The sequence below is a fragment of the Mustela lutreola genome, chromosome 4 (assembly GCF_030435805.1).
Source record: "Mustela lutreola isolate mMusLut2 chromosome 4, mMusLut2.pri, whole genome shotgun sequence".
Taxonomy (NCBI): Eukaryota; Metazoa; Chordata; class Mammalia; order Carnivora; family Mustelidae; genus Mustela; species Mustela lutreola.
Genome location: NC_081293.1, coordinates 147,406,280 through 147,429,139, shown reverse-complemented (window position 1 = coordinate 147,429,139; position 22,860 = coordinate 147,406,280). Strand labels below are relative to the sequence as shown.

The window sequence follows — 22,860 nt, the reverse complement described above, 5'->3', positions numbered from 1 at the left end:
TCCCGTTGAGATACCATCTAAAGCCCCAAGTTTTTCCTTGCACCCAGGAGGGAGTGCTGCTTGGGGTCTGATCCCTAAAGGTAATTTTTAACGGTAACGAGAGGGCATTTTTATAGTTGGTCCATCCTCTGGAGAAATAGCAAGTATTTTCATTGGACTTAGTATAATTCCTGCGGATGGTAATTGAGTCCCATGAAGAGGAGGGGTGCCAATAAGCATCTCCAGTGGTCTCACATCCCCATTTGGCACAAAAGTATTCTTGGTATCCCCCGCATCTCTATGCCATATCGCAAGTCCTACCATCTTTAGGACAGACATAAAAATCTGACTGAGCTAGCCTACATCTAGCTATAGGTGATTTACAACCGGGTTCTTGGACCCCCGTGGGGTCTCCAGTATAGGAGTGTAATGAGTGAGGATCAGCGGTGGGAATATCCCATTCGTTTAGCCCAGCTGCCAACTGGCAGAAGTCAGGGGTGAGAGTGGGCCACCATGTACCCGGGGTGTGTTGACCCGATGTGGACCAGATGACCTCCCCCGTTTGAGAGAGAACCTGCCAGGTTAATTGCTTGGTAAGATGTGGACTGGAGCCTTTTATAGGGGAAAGGAGATAGGACAAACAAAAGAGTAAAATTAATGGCGAACAAGTCTTATCTTTAGTGGGTTTGGGGAGCGTCTGACGGTCCATTCCGAGTTCTGAGGATGTTCGGTCTGCCCGTCTGGGTGTGCCGCTTTTACATGGGATGCATGGATCCAGGCTGCGATCGCGTCAACTTTTAGCGCCGTAGGCGTTGTTAGGAGCACCGTATGAGGTCCTTTCCAGCGGGGTTCAAGGTTTGTGGCTCGATGCCTGCGGACCCAGACAGTATCACCGATTTTGTAAGGATGAGGCTGTGACGGGATGTTAAGTTCTTCCTGATAGGCAGCTGCTAGAGGCTTCCACACTTCTTGTTGGACCAGCTGCAAGGCTTGCAGGTGGGCCTGTATAGAGGGGTAGAGATATCTGTCTCAAAGAATGTGACAACTGGAGGGGGAGCACCATAGAGGATTTCGAAAGGTGTTAGACCATGAGGGCCAGGAGTGTTTCTGGCTCTATAGAGTGCTAGAGGCAGGAGCTGGACCCAATCTTTAGAGCCAGTTTCAAGCAATAATTTAGATAGAGCCTCCTTGATAGTTCTATTCATTCTTTCTACCTGTCCTGAACTTTGGGGTCTGTAAGCACAATGTAATTTCCAATCGATCCCCAAAAGCTTGGCCACTGACTGACTTACCTGGGAGACAAAAGCAGGCCCATTGTCTGACCCTAATACCTCGGGCATTCCATATCTCGGGAAAATTTCTTCCAGTAATTTCTTGGCAACTATGTTGGCTGTCTCCTTCTTGGTGGGAAAGGCCTCTGCCCATCCTGAAAAAGTATCTAAAAAAACTAAGAGATAATTATATCCATACATGCCGGGTTTAATCTCGGTAAAGTCAATTTCCCAGTGCGTACCAGGGCGGTGACCGCGTACTCAGACTCCAGGTCCGATACTAGTTCTTCCAGGATTGACTTGAGCACATGCTCTGCAATTTGCGGCCGCTTGCCGAAGGAGGAAATTTCGTTTGGGGAAATAGTTTTCTAAATTGGCTCTGTCCATTAAAGATTTCATCTTATTTGCACTTAGATGAGTCAGCCAATGGAGGTGATCTATTAGTTCCTTTGCTCTATTAGTTCCTTTGCCATTTTAACGGGTATTATGGCTTTTCCTTGATATTCCCATCGGTTTTGGACCGGGTTGTAATTGGCTCCTAACCTCTGAATGATGTCCAAATCTGTTTTCTCATAACTCCAAATGGGGGTCTCACTGATATCCTCTCCTCTGTCCCAGTGAGGATAGTCACAGTCAATAGTTGGGGTCCTAGAGCTGCTCATCGGGCTGTTTCATCGGCCAAGCGATTTCCTTTGGCCTCTGGGCTATCTCCTTTTTGATGGCCTGGGCAATGCATGATGCTTAACTTCTTGGGAAGAAATAAGGCCTTCAGCAGGGCCAATATTTCAGTTTTATTTTTGATTTCTTTTCCATCAGAGGTTAATAGCCCCCTCCTTCTATAGATTTCCCCATGAATATGGGCTGTGGCAAAGGCATATCTACTACCGGTGTAAACATTAAGTTTCTTACCTTCTGCCAGCTGGAGAGCCTGAGTTAAGGCGATTAGCTCAGCCCGTTGGGCTGAAGTGCCTCCTGGTAACGCGCTTGCCCATACAATCTGAGAATCGGTTGTGATGGCGGCTCCTGCCCTCCGCTCTCCATTCTGCGTAGCTACTACCATCCGTGTACCAAGTCAGGTCCGCATCCCTCATGGGCTGGTCAGTCAAGTCAGGCCTTGTCCCATGTATTTCTGCAAGGATCTGGTGACAGTCATGTAAAGGGGTCTCTCCAGGGGTGGGTAAGAGAGTTGCGGGGTTGAGAGTCACCACAGGTCCGAACTGGATCCTGTCTGTGTCCAGGAGGAGGGACTGATAATGAGTAAGGCGAGCATTAGATAGCCAACGGTCTGGAGGTTGACGAATTAAGGATTCCACTGTGTGGGGAGCCAAGATTGTGACAGGCTGTCCCAAAGTTAGTTTGGTTGCATCCTTAATTAGGACCGCTATGGCTGCTATCATTTTCAGGCATGGTGGCCATCCTGCTGCCACGGGGTCTAATTTCTTAGAGAGGTAGGCGATAGGGCATCTCCAAGGCCCTAGTCTTTGAGTTAGGACCCCCTTAGCAAACCCTTGTTTTTCATCGATGAACAGGTCAAAGGGTTTAGTTATGTCCGGCAGGCCTAACGCTGGGGATTTGAGGAGCGCTTGTTTAATATGATCAAATGCCTGCTGTTGTTGTTCGGTCCAGACAAAAGGGACATCCTGTTTGGTTAAGTTGGTTAAGGGGTACAGGGGAGCCGCTATTTCTGCGAACCTGGGGATCCATAGTCTGCAGAAGCCCGCCGTCCCTAGGAATTCCCGCAATTGCCTGGGGGTTTGGGGCGTTGGAATGCTGGATATAGTCTTTTTCCTTGCGGCCGTTAGCCACCGCTGGCCGTTAGTCACCGCTGGCCATTATATAATTCATAACCCAAGTAGGTGACCTTAGTCTGGCAAATTTGGGCCTTCTTTGCGGATGCCCTGTATCCCATTCGGCCAAGGGTTTGTAGGAGGTCCCCAGTACCTGTTCGACAGTCCTTTTCATTTGTTGTGGCCAATAAGATGTCATTGACATATTGGAGTAAGATCAGGGAGGGATGACTCACCCGGAAATCAGCCAGGTCCTGGTGAAGGGCCTCATTGAATAATGTAGGGCTGTTCTTAAATCCTTGCGGCAGCCTTGTCCAAGTTAGCTGGCCTGAAATTCCCAACTCTGGGTCCTTCCATTCAAAAGCAAAAATGGGTTGACTCTGAGGACTTAATTTTAAGCAAAAGAAAGCGTCTTTTAGGTCTAGAACAGTATACCAGGAGTGGGTTGGAGGCAGGGTGCTAAGTAGGTTGTAGGGGTTAGGCACAGTAGGGTGGATGTCTTCTATTCGTTTATTGACCTCCCTCAGGTCCTGGACTGGCTGATAGTCATCTGTTCCAGGTTTCTTGACAGGGAGTAGAGGGGTATTCCAGGGAGATCGACATGGGGCCAAAATGCCTTGGTTTAGTAGCCGCCGTATGTGTGGTCTGATGCCTTGGCGAGCCTCATTAGACATAGGGTATTGTCTAACATTGACAGGGATGCCTGTTGCCTTTAATTGTATGTGAATGGGAGGTTGCTGGGTGGCTTAACCCTATTCCTCCGGTTTCTGCCCAGGCATTTGGGTAGGATGAGAGCCAGAATTTGATGTCCCCTTTAGGTTGGGGGGCTCCCTCATGCAGTCTATATTCCTCTTCTAGTTGCAAAGTAAGTATATGTAGAGGAGTCCTGTTGGGGCCTGTCACTGTGGGTCCCTTTGATTCGAAATGGATCTGGGCTTTTAGTTTAGTCAATAGATCTCTCCCCAGGAGTGGGTAGGGACAGTCAGGCACGTGGAGGAACAAATGAGAAACTTTACCAGACGCCAAATGTACCTTCCTTTCCTTGGTCCAGTGATATTGTTTTCCTCTGGTGGCCCCTTGAACCCATGCCGTCCGGTCACTTAATTGTCGTGGGGTTTTGGTTAAGACAGAATGTTGTGCCCCGGTATCTACCAGAAAGGTGACTGGTTGCCCCCCGACAGTTAGAGTTATCCTGGGCTTGGGGGGGGCTCCTGGCCCTGACATCCCTAGTCCTCATCTAGGGCCATTAATCTTGTGGCCTGTGTGGTATCTTCCTTGGGGTTACGGGGTCTTTTTGGGCAGCTTTTGACCCAATACCCTCTCTCTTTGCAATAGGCACATTGGTCTCGGTCTACCCGAGGCTTTCTTTTGTCTCCTTCCCTTCCTGGCTTTACTGCATCTAATCCTTGATTGCCTTGCAGTACGGCGGCCAAGATTTTACTAAGTTCTTTATTTCACTTATGCTCTCATTTGTCTTCTTTTTCTTCTGCCTCTTTCCTTAATCTATCTTCCTTTTCCTCCTGGGTTTCTCTTTTACTATAAATTTTTTCTGCTTCTTTTAATAAATCTTGCAACGAGAAATCTTGTAAATTCTCCAACTGCTGTAACTTATGTCTAATATCTGGTGCTGACTGCCAAATGAAGGCCATGGACACATTTCCTCTCTGTTCATGACTATCGGGATCGAAGGGGGTATACCTACGATAAGCCTCTTTGAGTCTTTCTAAGAAGGCGGTCGGAGATTCTTTTGAGCCTTGAGTGACCTGTCTCACCTGGGCCAAATTGGTGGGGCGGCGCCCCGCATTATGGAGGCCTGCTATGAGTAACTGGTGATAAAGATTTAGGTGGGTCCTACCTTCAGCCGTGTTGAAATCCCAGTCGGGGCGGGTCAGGGGAAAAGCGGCATCTATCATGTTTGGGAGCTGGGTCGGTCTTCCATTGTCTCCTGGAACATTTTTTCTGGCTTCTAGGTAAACTTTTTGTCTCTCCTCTGTAATGAGAAGAGTTTGCAAGAGCTGTTGGCAATCATCCCAAGTGGGTTGATGCGTGATTAGGATGGACTCTATCAGAGCGGTTAAAGCTATGGGGTCCTGTGAGAAGGAGGGGTTATGGGACTTCCATTTGTATAAGTCTGAGGCTGAAAAGGGCCAGTATTGGAGTTGATTGCCGGCCCCCCCCCCCCACCTTGGCGCAAGGGAAGGAGCTTGGAAGATCCCTCCTTTATAGCTTCCTTATGACCCCTAAGTCTACCAGCTATTGGGGATTGTGAGGGGTGGCATTCTTCCGGCGGATTATCTGGTTCCTCCTCAGAATCTGAGGAAGTTGGGGCCTGTGCCGGCAGAGGAGGATGCTGATAGGGAGGGGGGTCCTCAGTTAGGAGGTCTATTAAGGGGGAGTCATCAGGAGGAAGAACCCTCTTTGGCTTAGGACGCCGGGAAGAGACAGAATCACCAATAACTGGATATAGGTTGGAAGAGACAGGGGGTTTGGAAGGATGGGCAGGACATAGGGGAACAGGGGGTTTAAGAGTTTCGGCGGGACATAGGGGAACAGGGGGTTTGGGAGGTTCGGCGGGACATAGGGGAACAGGGGGAGCAGAGGGTGTTGGGAGGGGGATGGGGTCTGGAATGGGCTTAGGCTTAGGATGATTGAAAGGAGAGACCCAGGGAGGGGGGTCATTAATAAGACTTTCCCAAACTACTATGTAAGGGACTTGGTCCGGGTGGCCCTGGGGTCCTTGGCTGAAGATCCGCTCCTTGACCTGTAATATAACAGTGATATTAAAGGTCCCATCTCTGGGCCATCCAACATTAAAGGTGGGCCATTCAGAAGTACAGAGGGTTTGCCATTTTCTTTTCTTGATTTCCACTGACAGATTGTTAGCTCGAATCTGAACGTCTCTCCAGTGACCTAAAGTGAGGCTCAAGGGGGTGGTAATGGTTTGCCCTATCCTACAATTTTGGGAGGAAAAGAGGATTATTTATAGGCAGGTATGACTTTAATATGATGGTTTAGATATATATAGATATAGATGTATATATATATATATATTCCTTCCTAGAACAAAATGACAAGGGGAGGGGGTGCTTTCAGGTGCTGTCCTGCTCGCGTCCCTCGCGGGAACTTAGGAGCGTCTTTGCTAAGGTCTATCCGTATAAACCCCGGACCAGGCTACTCCGTGGAGTAGATGACCGTTATGCCATATGACGCTCCACGAGACTCAGGGTGCAGCCCACTCAGACTCCGTAGCCAAAGGCGGTGGAGCCACACAAACATTCAGTCAGACATTCCTCAGATTCAAACGGGGCAGACAATTTCCTTAAATGGAATGCTATGAAAAAAACCTGTTGACATCAGAGACAAAGACCTGTGGACATAAGAGACAAAACTGATGGTCAGGAGGAATGCGAGATCCTCTTTTGACCGAGGGGTGGCCCAAGACAATGGCCTTATTCAGAAACCCCAAGGCGTCCCTTGGAGTAAATTGAAACCCCCGAGGCGTCCCTCGGTTGCAGCAGGAGAGAAGTCCGAGTTCGTCAACTCCTTCTCAGCCTGTGCAAATACAGAATAGAAAGATAGGAAGCAGGCTTACAAAGAACAAAGAGACAGATACACAGATAACAGGGACACAGATGCTGGCCAGCTTACCTCCCGGTGGGGATTGGCCGGGGTCTTGGGTGGGATGTCAAGAGATCTCAGTGGGACCTCCAAATGAAAGACCCTCGATCCGCACCCAAGAAGCAGACACCAAGCCTCCACTGCATGCAAGTTGCAAGAGGTTTATTGGTTACACAGGCGCCTGCGGACGCATCAGCCTTCCGGAGACTGAGCACGCCGGGCTAGGTTGGGGAGCAGATTATATAGGGCGGGGTTGGGGTGGTGGGAAGCGAGCTTACAGAAGCAGATGCATGGTTACAGGGGTCTGATTGGTAAATTTGAAATCATGCATTGTTGGATTCAAGGCACGGACACAGCTGGTTGCTCTGGCAGCTCTCTCAACATAGCCTTGACAGCCTTGACTTATTATCACTCTGGAAGGTCCCTGTTCCTCATTTGTCTTCCTTCTTGACAGACTGGGTGATCACAGGCATCCTGTTTGCACAGGATACATGCATCCTGTTTGCACAGAATCTAGTTATGGAGGTAACAAGTTACTTAATTTCGCCTTCAGCAAGGAGAAAGAGAAAGGGGGTCTTTCACCATGTGTAAGGAATCTAGGGTGTATTAACAAGTAATTGAATTCCTGGGCCTTAAGTTATATCAGTGTTCTGCTTTATGGGTGAATTAGGAGAAATGGACTATGGGCTGGTAAACATTCTTGAAAACTCAGTTAAGACAACAAAGGTATTTCTCATTCATTCAGCCTTCCGTTAAGTCATAAGGGAACCTTGAGTGTATCAAGGGACTTTTCAGATGTGATTAGTTAAGGATCTCCATCGGGGAAGATTATCCTGGATTGGTTGGGTGTGGCCAGTAAAATCACAGGGCTTCTTACCAGAAAAAGAAGGAGCCCTGTGAGTCAGAGTCAAAAAGAGACTTGAAGTTCCTATCGTGGTGGTTTCAGAGATAGAATGGCCATTAGCCATGAAGTCCAGGCAACCTCTAGAAGCACAAGGAGAAGGTAAGGAAATGAATTCTCCCATAGAGCCTCCAGAAGGAATGTAGCTCTGCTAACGCCTTGGTTTTAGCTTTGGAAAACCATTTCAAACTTTTGAGCTTGCAAATTATGAAATAATAAATTTGTGTTTTATGTCACTTAAATTTGTAGTAATTTGTTACAGGTGCAAAAAGGAAACTCACTGTGTTAGTGTTTTGACACACTAATAATGTGTATCTCTGGCAGATAGAATAGAATTAATTTTGTTTAGTCAATTTGTATTTTTTTTTAAAGATTTTATTTATTTGACAGACAAAGATCACAAGCAGGCAGAGAGGCAGGCAGAGAGAGAGGGGGAAGCAGGCTCCCCGCCGAATAGGAAGCCCAATGTGGGGCTTCATCCCAGGACCTTGGGATCATGACTTGAGCTGAAGGCAGAGGCTTTAACCCACTGAGCCACCCGGTGTTCTCATCAATTTGTATTTAATATTATTATTGAGATAGTTGGGTTTAAAAAAAAAAAGACTGCTACTCCAAGATCTAATCTTCTTAGTCCCCTTATTTCTCCTTGCATGTCCATTAAGCAGATTTATTATTTTATTTCTTATATTAGCTTTTTAGTCATATATACTGTATTATTCTTTCAGAGGTTACCCGAGATGTTAGAAGATGCATCTATGAGTTCCTGCATTAAAACCTAAGGCAGTGCTTTACAGCTTGTTGCACATTCGAGGACACTAAGAAATTTAACTCCATGGCCCCTTACTTCACCTTTGGTGCAGTTCTCCCCCACACAGTTTCTTTCTGCATAATTTATAAATCCCACAAGTTACTCTTGTTATTACTATTATTATTGTTGGTATTTTAAATAGTACTTATATTTACTTATATTTTTTACTTTCTGGCACTCTTCACTCTTAGAGTACTCTGCTTCTAGCTGACATCATTTTCCTTCAGTCTAAAGACTTTCCTATGTTGTTTCCCATGGTGCACATTTGCTGGCAAAGAATCTCTTAGTTTGAAAATTCCTCTACTTTCCCTCTGGGAGGCAAAACAAAAGCAGGAAGTAATTTACTAACTTCAGAAAAACAAGAAGTTGTTAAGCAACTAAATAAATCCTTGTCCAGCACATGGGTCACCTGTGAACGTTATAGAGTTAAGATATTAAAACTCAACGTTGAGTTTTTAAATTTGTGTATTTGATTAATCCTGCTGGGGAAAGCCTACTAGGCCTAAATATTTGTTTTCTGTACTCGAGAGGAGGATAATATTATAGCCAAATCCTTATTTTTAATTTTAGAGAGTCAATAAATAATATTCAAAACTGGAAAATTAGAATAATATATGGGCATAAATTTGAAAGTCTTAAGAGAGAAGAAAAACAGTGAGGATACTTGAATATTGCTGCCTCTTGCAGAGAGGGATTTAGGTGGAAGTTGAGAGGGGAAACTGCTATTTTTCAATATAAGCCCATTGGACTATTTGAATTTTTAAAATTCATGTGCTATTTGATAAAAACAAAATAAAGTAGAAGGTAAGTTCCCTTCTGAAGACTAACTTTTGGGTAATATGTAAAACTTCTGATAAGAGGTAGACTGAACAGATGAGGAATATGATTAAAAAAACTACTAGAGTGAAAATAGGCAATATCATCAGAAAGGAAGACATGGCAGTGTCCATTCAGTGTTCTGGAAACGGGCTTTTTTTTTTTTTTAATTATTAGTTTCAAAGGTAGAATTTAGTGATTTATCAGTTGTATGTGACACTCAGTGCTCATTCCATCAAGTGTGCTCCTTAATGCCCAGCACCCAGTTACCCCCTTGCCCTCCCACACCCTCCCACATCCCCTCCAGCAACCCTGTTTGTTTCCTAGAGTTCAATGTCTATTATGGTTTGCCTCCCTCTCAATTTTCATCTTATTTTATTTTTCCTTCCCTCCCCCTTCATCTGTTTTGTTTTGTTTCTTAAACTCCACATATGAGTGAGATCATATCTGTCTTTCTCTGAATGACTTGTTTCACCTAATACTCTCTAGCTTCATCTACCCTTGTTGTTGCTAATGGCAAGATTTCATTCTTTTTGATGGCTGAGTGATATTCCATTATATGTAATATCTCTTTTTTTGTATTCGTCTGTCAGTGGACATCTGGGATCTTTCCATATTTTGGGTATTGTGGACATTACTGCTTTTAACATTGGGGTGCATTTGAATCACTGTATTTGTCTCCTTTGGCTAAATACCTACTAGTGCATTTGCTAGGTTGTAGGGTAGCTTTATTTTTAAACATTTTAGAGTTAAGGTCTTATTCCCCAGTTTGCATCTTAATAGGGTCTTATTTCATAGGCATATAGACAGGGGTAAGAGGCAAACGTAAGGAGTGTGCAATCCCTGTTTTGAGAGTGTGCCCCTAAACTGGGGAAGTCACGATAGTGAGAAACCCAAGACAAAGAAACCTGAGGGAAGGCTTCTTATTATGTATGAAACAAATAATGGCAGACAAGTAGATACAAGGATAAAGCATCAGGAACTGCTCAAATGAACAAGAGAAGTTGGTTTGGATTTTATAAGAAAGTGTAATCGTCAATTAATACAGGGCCCTCACGCAGAAGGGACACTAATGCAGTATAACTGACAGATGTGATGAGGAAATGGATTCATGGATGAGGAAAGAAAAATTAATGTATCTTTTAGGCTTTTGGCACTGATGGTACCCTGACTCACTATGCAGACAAAATGTCAAAACTGAACCTCATCGCATGACACAAATTGTGGCAAGGTCACAATTGACCCAACTGTGGACTCTGCTGGTCTCCTTAGACTTACCCATAAACACTGTTAAACAATAAAATGACATCATGCGCAAAAATTCTTTTTTTTTTTTTTAAAGATTTTATTTATTTATTTGACAGAGAGAGATCACAAGTAGGCAGAGAGGCAGGCAGAGAGAGAGAGGAGGAAGCCGACTCCCTGCTGAGCAGAGAGCCCGATGCAGGACTCGATCCCAGGACCCCGAGATCATGACCTGAGCCAAAGGCAGCGGCTTAACCCACTGAGCCACCCAGGTGCCCTGCGCAAAAATTCTTGAGGGACCATAAAGGGCACTACATATAAATATTACAACCAAGTATAAGTACAAAGAAAGATATTTTGTTAGCCAGGTCTTTGACTAGATATGCACTTTAGACTTGATTTTAGCAATAAGATAGGTTGCTATGTGGCACTGTGGGAAAATCCGTCACATATTTTGAGGAACAATTCTCTGAACCTCAGTTCCTCATCTGTACAAATAATGATAAATGACTTAAGAGTCTTAAGGGCTTTAGAAACACCTATATTTGTAAAAAAAAAAAATACACTAATATAAAATGTTAATATGGGAAATTAAATATGGGATGTATGGAAACTTTCCTCTGAAAATGCAAAGCTGTTCCAAAAACATAAATTTTATTTTAAAAAGGTACCTATATGACATTCAAATAAAATGTTTGTCAACAGAATAATTAAATTATTGCTAAAATACCTAATGGAGTGCATGGTACATAGAATAAGCTCAATAAATGTTGTTTCCTTTTCTTTCATCCTTGAGCTCTCGGGAAATTGATCTGCCACTTCCACATTAATCTCTGTGCTTATTCAGCCTTCCTTCTTATTCTTGTCTATTTTTTACCATTTGATTCACATTAATTCAGCCCAGCACACATCTTTTTTGAGTTCCTCATTTTGGACAACCTTCAGAGAGTGATTTTTGTAACAGGGAAGCCAGATCACTTTTCAAGTCTCACTTTTCTATTTGTTAAAGTCTTTTACTAAAACACCCAGAAAAACCCAATTTTCCTCCACTTCCTTGAACCTTTACCCTTCTGGTTCACTAAGGTACTGAGAAACAATAAGTTATTAAAAACTCAGATCCTGAATGCTTCCTTGAGGCTAAAACTTGGGCATGCAAACAAAAGAACCCCCTATTCCAAACAGAAGGGCAACATTTTCCAATGTCAAGAATCTGTATTCCCGGGGCGCCTGGGTGGCTCAGTGGGTTAAGCCACTGCCTTCGGCTCGGGTCATGATCGCAGGGTCCTGGGATCGAGCCCTGCATCGGGCTTTCTGCTCAGCCGGGAGCCTGCTTCCTTCTCTCTCTCTCTGCCTGCCTCTCTGCCTGCTTCTGATCTCTCTCTGTCAAATAAATAAATAAAATCTTAAAAAAAAAAAAAAAGAATCTGTATTCCCTAAATGATATCCAGGGTATGCAGGAACATTTGTTGGTCTGGAATGTTTTAAGAGGGCCCCAAGTTCGTAGAAGGGACTTCTTTCATTTAGGGGTTCATTATCAGGCTCACTGTCCTCTCCCTGTGAGATGCCTGATAGCAGCTCTGTACCCTCTGATTCCAGTAACTTGTCTTCAGTACTTAAGGAATTCTCATGAGACCTTCTTCATCCATCCCATTTGCAATGTTGCTTTCCTTACTTGAACTTCTTTTCCTCTTAAACTGCAAAATTCAATTCCTTTATATCTACTTATTGTTTTGTTTTTCTCTTACATATACTTCTTTCTGATGCCTGAGAATCGTCTTGGGGTGATGCAGCACCTGGGCTGGGGTTTACTTCGCAGACTCTACTCTTGGCCTGAATGGGACCTGTCTTCAGCTCCGTGTCCTCCAAAGCCTATAGAAGTATAAGTTCCCCAGGAGTTTTTCTTGTTAACAAGAGTTTTCAAAGTTCACTTGCATAATTGAGAGAAATTCAAAGTTCACAATATTAGCCATTTAGAAATTTGGTGCTATGAAAAAGATGTGTTGAGCGATACTCATTCTTATTTTCTATCCAACTATAATCATCTCTTGTTTTCTTTATTTTTTTTTAAAGATTTATTTATTTATTTGACAGACAGACAGAGATCACAAGTAGGCAGAGAGGCAGGCAGAGAGAGAGTGAGAGAAGGAAGCAGGCTCCCTGCTGAGCAGAGAGCCTGATGTGGGACTCGATCCCAGGACCCTGAGATCATGACCTGAGCCGAAGGCAGCGGCTTAACCCACTGAGCCACCCAGGTGCCCTCATCTCTTGTTTTCAACCCCCAAGTTTCCTTAGGAATCAAATTACTTAAGTTCAGTTTGAGGCCAGAGTTTTTTCTAAGTCGTGGACAAATGGATATATGTGTTTTTGAGTTGTAAGGAGTACAATACATCACATTTTCCTAAACTTTCTCACTTTAAGAGCTATGGGGGAAATGTTTTTAAAAAGGTTTAAAAAAAAAAAGCTTTAACTTGGCGTGCATCTAAATGTTCATTAGGGAAGCAGAGTTAGGGAATTTCTAAGTGAAAGCTGTTGACTGCTTTTAAAAATAATTAAATTCAGAATAAAATGTTTGATCAAAAGCTCTTAGCCTGCTTTAGGAAAGGAAAATTTAGAAAGAGCTATGTGAGGAAAGTACATGAAAGAGATCATGGACCATAACTATTGCTTCTTGTATTTACCGGCACTTCCAATATAGCATTCAAGACACTCCTTACAATTTTCAATTTTTAATTTTGGGAACTTTTCATTTATTGCATTATTTAATGGCTCTTGCATTTGGGAAAATGTTCATTTATAGTAAATAAGATACCATATTTTAATACATTTCTGAAATGCCTGACATACTATATTCTAAAACTGTATGTATTAATATGTTTTTATGTATGTATATAATATTCTGCTACATGTACCTAAATTACTATATGTAAATATATACATATACATGTAAATGTTTAACTCTATAAATATTCAGTTTCTAAAACATGATTAATTAGAAAACTTAATATTGTTCATGTAAGAAAACTGTAGTTATAAGGAAATATTAAGTAAAATTTCCAATGTAGCTCTTCTAATAAAATATGTAGCGTAAGTTTAAACACAGACTTCCTAAGGTGGGTGCTGAGGATGTTTGTAGGTATTCATTCCAGTCCTTACCCTCACTCCCCCAACCCCAACATCAAAAACTAAGAGACAAATGCTGAAATTTTAAATGCCTTTAAACATGTATGTAGCTACCTTTTACTCTAGGCAATGAAAGATGTTAAGAATGTGTCTTGATTTTTATCACTTGGAACTAATTGGAATTAAAATGAAAAATGGATTAATTGCACAATTCACAGGAGAGAATACAAAGTGGGAGAGAAGGAGACTAGAGGTTTTACAGATTTTGGATAAATTACTGACTACTGGTATTCTCTCCTCTTAAACATATCTATGTATCTCTTCTTGGCTCTCTTTCTTTGGAGAGCCCTGATTCACTCGGTTCTTAAGCCGCAATAGACATCTGATACACATGTTTTCTAGGATCTCTTATCATTTCTTTCATAATCACAAGCATAATTCACAGGAGAGGATATAGCTGAAAACTCTTCTACCATTTAGAATTTTGTTTTGGAAAACAGCTGACCTATTCTTCTTTATCATCTTCTATATATATGATAAAAATGTGTCAAGTTCATATTATCTTCCACAGTGTCAGAATGAAGTCATAGGGAGCTTTTCATATACTTTATTTTCATTTATCCTTCTAATACTCTGGTGAAATAGTCAAGTATAGTTATTCCTCCTTGAGATAGAGAAAGATCATGTGACCTGCTCAAAGGGACCCAGATAGACAGGAAGACATATTGTATGCTATGAGGGAAAAAAACAAATTTTCTTTTTTTTTTTTTTCAATTTAGGGGACTTGAGTTTCTAGTTCTGTCTTTATAATGTTGTGTTTGTTCTTATATAAGTGATTTTATTGCTGGGAATTCTCGATTTACTTATTCTAGGGGGGAAAGTACCTACATAAACTCATGGTGTTATAAGAATCAAATGACAGAACAGCTTTCTGTAAAATAACTTACAAATTCCAAAATAATTGCACACAGTGGACTAGACTGGAAGCCTGATTTTTAATCTAGTATGTTTTAATGGTTCATTTTTTTATTATGTTCAGTTAGCCAACATATAGTATATCATTAGTTTCTGATGTAGTGTTCAGTGAGTCATTAGTTGTGTTTAACACCTAGTGCTCATCATGACATGTGCTCTTCTTAATATCCTGTCCATTCTGTAACCCTCAGTTTGTTTCCTGGAGTCCAGAGACTCTGAGAGGCATTAATGGTTAATTTTTTAAAAATATTTATTTTAGAGAAAGAGAGAATACACATGGGGAGGGGAGGGAGAGAGCGGACGAGAGAATCTCAAGCAGACTCCACACTGAGTGCAGAGCCCAATATGGGTCTCAGTCTCATAACCCTGAGATCATGACCTGAGCTGAAACCCGAAGTTGGACACTCAACCAGCTGAGCTATCTAGGTGGCTTCTTCATGATTAATTTAATGGTTAACTTAGATCCTCCCATTACTTCAAATATTTGGATGGAACTATAATCAAAATGTCAAAGTAAGAATAATATTCTAAGCATTGTGTTATTTTGATCTACTAGAACTGTACAACAGGAAAACCAAGAAGAAAACACTAAAGACTAAGCAGCACCATGAAAAATGACTAGTGACTTCAGAAATCTCCTCACCAATAAAGAGCTCTTTTGAGTGTGAGCCATGATTACTCAGCAAAGGAGGAAGAGATGAGACCTAGTGTTTTTTTTAGTGCTTTATGTATGTCACGTAGCCTGCAAATGCATTACATGCATCGCCTCATTTCATATTTATGGTAAGCTCCTGAAGTGATACACTATCCCATTTCATCATAAAGACACTGAAACACAAAGATGGTAAACAGAGGACTCTTTAGGTTACAAATCAGGCAGTCAGGATTGTTGTTTGTGCCCTAATCATAACTCAAAAAACAGAATAACCAAAAGTTTTACCAGGTTCCCCTGATATTATTCAATATATTCCTTTGTTTGCAAAATAGTTTAATTGTCAGTAAGCACAGTTCTGTGGGCTTTTGCCAAACAAATATCCTTGTACATTTTAAGGGCAACCGGCTCCAAAGTGATATAAGGAATGGAAATTTTAGTACAGTTGGTAAGATAACCTCATGATGATTTGTAGCATCAGCTCTGTGATTCCAAAAATAGAGCTCACTGAAGCTACACAGCCTTTGGCTGACACAGCAGAGAGTAAAATCCATTCCAGCCTGAGGCTTCTAGCTGGACTTTCTATTTGTTAGAGTTGCTTATGAATCTCCCTCCATGTTCCCCTTACAAGAGGGGGTCACCATTGCCCCCCTTTCAGCACAGACATTGCCTTTGATTTAAAATGACTGTAGACTGCTAGGGCGAAAGAAGGTATCTGGGGAAGCAAAACCAAAATCTCTCCTGGAGGGAAATATCCTGTAGAAGTGACATTTTAGACCTCTGCAACTCAGTAGGATGATCTCTGTTGACTGCATTTTCTGTCTGAAAGAGTTTGCTGTAATGCAAGCAATGGATTTGTTTAGCTGTTTTTTTTTTTTTTTTTTTTTTCCAAAAGTGCTTATCTTTGAGTTTGGGTTCTAAAGAAATAATTGAAAAGGCAAGTGAATGCACCAGACTTAAGCTGTGTCAAATTGATTTGCAGAGGAAATAAACTGATGTATTTAACTGTAGACATCACATTTCAGGAGGGTGGTAAGGGGACCAGTTTCTGTCTCTCTCCCTTCTGGGCCTTCTCCTTGAACATGGGTTCAAGTGCTGATTAGAAATAGCAAAAGATATTAATGTTTCATACCCAATTACCTCACTAGTGTTTTATAGCTGAAAATAGCAGTGAATCATTCCGGGTTTCAAGGAAGTAAATATCTTTCCAGTGGGAGGGGTATCTGGTTTGAGTTCTAACCATTGAGTGGGCAGTGTTTCCCCAACAATTGCAAAGGCACTTCCAGTCTCAGTTTATTAGACACAAATCGGATTAAAAGACTTCCACAAAATTTCCTCAGCAACATGCAGTCTTTGGAAAAGGACACAAGATGGGGTAATACAATTTCTATACAAGAATCTATTTTTAAGTTTTCAAATGCTTCAAAAGTTGATCCATCTCTAGGGAATGGGGATGGGATATAGACTAAAACCCTTGGTGCCACTCTCATTACACAGTCTAACCAAATGGGATTTCAAAAGTAACTTTCCAGAGTATCATTATAAGGACATTTATGTTTGACCAGATGGATCAAGATGTCAGGTTCTCATGGCCTTTGCATTAATTCAAACAAAAGTAGGCCCTTCTCTAAGATTAATGTTCAGCTTCTCTATTAATACATTGATATTTGGACTAGGACTTGATTGAAATAAAGTTATGTCTCCTTTACAATGTTGCATAAAATGGCTGGTCAAAATGGAAAATCTCATTTGAAAGAATTTTGTGCTTTATTAAATAAAAGCAACATATTAGTAACCATTGCAAAGAAAGAATACTCTGCCTTAGTAATTGATCTTAGTCATTGATCTATTGGCCTGGTGAATTCTTCTGATAGTCTATTTTGCACAAGGAAGAAGTTCTTCTTATTATTAAGGAATTTATAATCTAAGGGTATTTACCCTGACCACTGGAAGAACTATCATAGAATCTCAGATGTTTCTCTTTAACCACAATCAAAATCTGGAGTTAAATGATGTCGCATACTCAATAAAGTGTCGTTTACTCAATAAAATCAGGTGTATATACATATATATATGTAGATTATTGTTTAGTGATTTCATGGCAAGTGGCCTCCTTTAAGCTATGATTAAGCAAAAGCAATGAAATGCATAATCATATAGCAACATTTTAGCAGAATCATGTAGGAAACATCAAGAGATCGGGCAAGTTGAGTTGGAAATTGCATTTGGAGAAGAAAGGGAAAGAGCCACTGTAAGCCTGGCTAGGCAGCAAAGCTAGCTAGGGTTGACTTGTGTTTATGCAATTAAATTAGGATGGTATCCTGAAATCTGACATTTGCAGAATCGTTTGTGTTTTGAAGGAGAGAGAACTTGCTGAGTATGGAGTAAAAATGTTAGGTTCAAAGACTACATATACCCTCTTCGTTTAAAAAAAAAAAAAAGAAGGTATTCTAATATGAGCAAAAACTAGTTAAGTAAATCCCTTTTATCTGTGTTCACAGAAGATATGGATAAACAGTCATAATACTCTTTCCTCTGAATCTTTTTCAGAGTCCTGGCACCATTTACCTGATATTCTCTGGGAGGGTCAAGAAAGAGTTCACTGAAGGGACATTTAAATTCCATTATGAAGGAACTTTGTTAGCTGAGCACTGGGAGTGGCCAGCATATATTCCAAGCATTTCAAATAACTGATCTTATTTTTGTGGTTCTCAAGGTGAAAGGATATTCTAAGTATGAGATGCTTGGGAGACTTGTTTTATTTAAATTCCAGTTTTATTAATTAGAGCATAGAGTTTCTTAAATATGTATTCATACTGATGTTTTGCTAACATGATTCGTAAAAGGAAAGAAAGAACTAACGAGCCCAAGTACATAGTAGCAATGAAATGTTAGTTGTGACACTTTCCCAAATTAATTGCTTCATAAAGATTCATTTTATGGGGGCACCTGGGTGGCTCAGTGGTTAAGCCTCTGCCTTCGGCTCAGGTCATGATCCCAGGGTCCTGGGATCGAGCCCCGCATCGGGCTCTCTGCTCAGCGGGGAGCCTGCTTCCTCCTCTCTCTCTGCCTGCATCTCTGCCTACTTGTGGTCTCTGTCTGTCAAATAAATAAATAAAATCTTAAAAAAAAAAAAAAAAGATTCATTTTATGGAATATGTATCCTAATGAGAATTCTCAGGACACTTTTTAAAATTAAGGTTGGTAGTAGTTTCTATTTCTAGTGGAGTTTTAAAAATTCACAACTTATATGGTTTTTGACAACTATTCTAAATTAAATTTTCTGAGAAAAGTTTTAAAGACCTATTTTCGCTTAAAAATCTTAAATTTAAAGATAGATTCCTAGAACCAGGAAGACCTTCAAGAGACCATTTAACTTATAGTCTTCTTAATTGTTCCTTTTTTTCTTCTTCAAATTTATCTTTAAAGCCTTGCATCTGTTTTTGGCTACTGGATTGATAATCACTATTTTAATGAACACCAAAAAATAATTTATAGTATAAAAAAATCTGTATTAGATTAAAGATTGCAGGCATATTAACTTAAATGTCAACATTGAAGTGTAATGTCACTATAACTTAATTGGTAGACTGGATTAAGAAAAAAACCAAATAGACCAACAGATAAGCAACAACAACAAATGATAGCAGTGATTGTGAGTAAATGTTTAAAGGACCCTGGAGGTAACCTGACCAAGATTCCTATTTTAGCCCAGACTCTTACCTACCTCTGTGACACGTGACAACTGACTTACTCCCTGCAAAAAACCCCAACATAGTAGCACCCATCTCAAAGTGGTATTTTAAGAACTCAATAATTAGCAAAATACCCAGCACAAAGGTCTTAATAAAAGATCACACGAAGGGGCGCCTGGGTGGCTCAGTGGGTTAAGCCGCTGCCTTCAGCTCAGGTCATGATCTCAGGGTCCTGGGATCGAGTCCCGCATCGGGCTCTCTGCTCAGCAGGGAGCCTGCTTCCCTCTCTCTCTCTGCCTGCCTCTCTGTCTACTGTGATCTCTCTCTGTCAAATGAATAAATAAAATCTATTAAAAAAAATCACACGAATATCTTAATAAGATCCTCATACACAAAAATCCTCAGCTACAATCATTTTGTGGACAGTTCAACTTACACACTCAACACCATATGAAGAAATCCCTCAGGTATTCAGAAAATTCCCCTTCAGCATTTCAGGTTATTTCCTAGCCATCTTTGCATCTGTTTAACTTCCTTCACAAAGTTGGCTTTCCTGTTTCTTAGCCTCCTGACTCACAGGAAAAAGAGGAGCAATCTCTTTGCTTCCTATGGCAAGGTTTACCTCCTTGCTCTCCACCATTTCTTTTCCTTTATTTCTTTTTTTTAAACTAAGTTACAAAGTTTTACTTTATTATTTAGTTGTGCAAACAGGGTAAATATTTAAGAGGGTTGATGGTGAGAGAATGTTGATTACCTAGTATGTATAAAAGACAAATGAGTGGGACATTAAACAGTGCACTGAGTTATGAATACCCTTCCCCACCCACAAATTCTCCCCTGACATGAATGAGCTCATCCACTGATTAGCAGATGGGCTGCATTTGCTGACTTCCTGGCCAGCTGCCCTAAAAGGGTTCACTTTCTACCACACCAGCAAAGACTGTCAGGACACACAGTTCACACTCTTGGGCTGGAAACCCACCTCTGGGGACAAGGTAAACAGACACTAACACAGATGGGCCGGCCTGGCCCTAGTCCCTCTGGCGGTATCCACACGGAGCACTGCAGCATTTGTACAAGGCGGTCAGCCACTCTTCTGCTGAGCAGGTCCAAACTGCATGAAGATGTTCACATTTAGAACCTGACTACAGTAGAGTCAACATCTCTCAGGCAGCTACTCCACCAAGCACATCATCCACTTCTTCCAGCTTTGGATACTTCTGATTTGTTACCTCGGGGGTGATGTAATGTTTCTATCTTAATGTTTCCTTTCGCTGGCATTCAGCTGTGTGATTTCAATAGCTGTGTGCCCTTACAAATAACCTGTCTATGCCTTACAAATAACCAAATCTCCTGGTTTTTTGTTTCTGAACAGTAATAAAGACGTTTTTCAGAAACACACCATGGCAGAGACTGACTATCTCTTAACCAACAGTTTGTTCTTCTCAAGCAGGCAGGTAGATATTGCCCAGCCTCTCCTGCTGTATTTGTGGCCATATGGCCATGTTTTAGCCAACGCAAAGTAAGTGACAGCGATGTATGTCATGTACAGGCCTGGACCAGAAAGACCTCCTCTATTCTAAGTGGTTTTACCCATTTACCCCTTTAATGTTGATGAGCACATTAAAATTGGCAGCCAAGAAGGAGGAACTGCAAAATAGAAGGTGCCTGGACCTCTAAATTACTTCTGAGAAGGGAGGCACCTACTCATTTGGAATTTGGATTTTATGAGAGTGAGCAAGAAACTTCTATTATGTCTGAGCTATTGTACGTTTTGGGGTTTGTCGATCACAGTAGCTGGAATCCCCTTAAATAATACTTAAACCGACAGTTTACATGATCAATATGTATTATTTAAGAATAAGAATGCATTGCCATTGAGGAGCCATTTTATTCATTTTTAATTGATTGCTGCTTTATTAATTTCCGGAGCTAAGTTTTGGATGTTGATAATGAATTCCCTGGGGAGAACAAGGTGGACAGAGAAATTAAGGAGCAGAAAATAGCATGAGCAATGAATGGAGAATTCAATTGCTCTACGTTAAAAAAATCACACCATGTGGGAGAGAAGAATGATGGAAGATAAAGTTGCAATGTGAGTTTGTGGCAGGATCATGAGAAATATTTTCTATTAGGCCAAAAATTAGTAATATATCAATTAGAGTCAAGGAAAATGGCTCAGTTGTGTCAAGTACTTTCTGCCTGCTTCTGTAACCACACTGCTCACGTTATATCATAATGTTGTCCATCTGTTAAAAGATACTTTCTGAGGCTTAGATCTAAGATGTCAGTGGTTCTAAATTGACCACAGAATGAATCCAGAATCTGTGTAAGTTGTACTGGTTCCTGTTTCGCCCTGCTGCACAGCCATTAGCCTAGAACTGAACTTCTCAACTTCCTCAGCGTTATTGACATTTGGGGTTGTATAATTATTTGTTGCAGGGGCTTGTCCCTGCACGGTATGGGATGTTTGGCAGCATCTGTGGCCTCTATCCACTAGATGCCAGTAGTACTCTCCCCACTGCCCAACCTGTGATAATAAATTGTCTCCAGACATTGTTACATGTCCTCTGGGAGACCAAATCACACTCAGTTGAGAAAACTGTCGTAGGTGTCTCATCACCATGAATTAGTGGAAACTTTTTTCTTTTCTTTTCTCTTTTCGTGTGTGTGTGTGTGTGTGTGTGTGTGTGTGTGTGTGTCTTTTGTTGCTTGGATCTCCTGTTTTCTTCCTTCTTTGTTAACCTCTTCATTTTAATTGATTACATTCTCCTGTAGCTTCCTGAAAAAGAATGCATGGGCAGTAAAAGTACTAAAATTTTAACTCTTTTAACTTTAGCTATTCTACTTAATTTAATAGTTTGGCTGAGTATACAATTCTTAGTTGGAAATTCGTTTCCCTGAGAATTTTGAAGGCATTGCTCCACTGTGTTCTAGCTTATAGCATTTTTGTTGAAAAGTCTGATGTCATTCTGATTCCGCAATGTGGGCTCTTGTAATTTCTCTTGGGAAACTTCTAGAATTTTCTCTGTGCCCCCATGTATTCTGAAATTTCACAGTGATACATTTTTATGTATATCTGTGTAACCATTATGCTGAGAACTTGATGATCCCTCTTCAAGAATTCATGGGCTCCAGTTTGGAGAAAATGTTGAACTTTTATCTCTGATAATTTTCTTTTCTCTGTATTTTCTTACCTTTTTTCCTGGAATTGTAAATGTTCAGCGTTTTAAGTCCTGGTTTAATATTCTAGTCTTTCCCTTTTTTCTGCTTTTTGAGAGGTTTCTTCATCTTTGTCTTTAACCTTTCTACTAGAATTCCTTTTTTACTGTCATGATTTTACCTTCCAGGATTTTTATTTTTTTCTGTGCATGGCATTTTAAAAAATTACCTCATGTTCTCCTTTTATGAGTATAATAATTCTAATCTCTCTGAAGATCTAAAGTGCCAGTTTAAGAAAAAAGTCTTTTGCTTCTTTGCTAAGATTCTTTTCTTTTTCCCCTTTGTTTACTTTAGTCTTTATATTAGAGGCTTTCTTCAAATGTCTGGTTATACATGATTTTCTGTTAGGATTTATAAAATAGACATAAAAAATTGATCCAAAGGTATGAGTGTGTATGTGGGTTTTGTCCGTTGGTGTGATCTACTATGTGGTATTTAAACTTTTGTTTTATTGGGAGATTCATACAAGTCAGTATCTTTTGTTCTATTGTCTCTGTACATCTCCATAAAGAATATTCATTTATCCTCCAGCCCAGGATGTATCAGCCTTCCTATAAGCATTCTTAGAGCTGATTGGGAAAACGGGCTTCAATGATAATTAATGACTATTCATTTTTCATGTGGTGTCATTGCTCTTAGTAATATGCAGTGTCCCCGAGTCCACTGCATTAGACGGGAGAAGTGACCTGACTGTTAACATTTGGGAAAGTGATCTGAGGAATCTAATGATATCCCATAGCTAACCAATTCTCCTGATTTCTACCGCATCAA

General features: G+C 41.0%; 2 protein-coding genes across 2 annotated transcripts; both read right to left on the bottom strand.

Moving 5' to 3' along the window:
• Positions 1 to 379: 379 nt before the first annotated feature.
• On the bottom strand, positions 380 to 3,711 carry LOC131830194 (uncharacterized). The gene is given in 6 exon segments (XM_059172543.1): positions 380 to 981; positions 984 to 1,697; positions 1,730 to 1,852; positions 1,855 to 2,293; positions 2,295 to 3,075; positions 3,192 to 3,711. Coding segments are annotated over 6 exon segments (2,925 nt in total). The 3' UTR covers positions 380 to 633.
• Positions 3,712 to 4,424: 713 nt separating this feature from the next.
• On the bottom strand, positions 4,425 to 21,424 carry LOC131830193 (uncharacterized). The gene is given in 4 exon segments (XM_059172542.1): positions 4,425 to 5,208; positions 5,211 to 5,988; positions 19,850 to 19,981; positions 21,174 to 21,424. Coding segments are annotated over 4 exon segments (1,866 nt in total). The 3' UTR covers positions 4,425 to 4,503.
• Between the last annotated feature and the right edge of the window lie 1,436 nt (positions 21,425 to 22,860).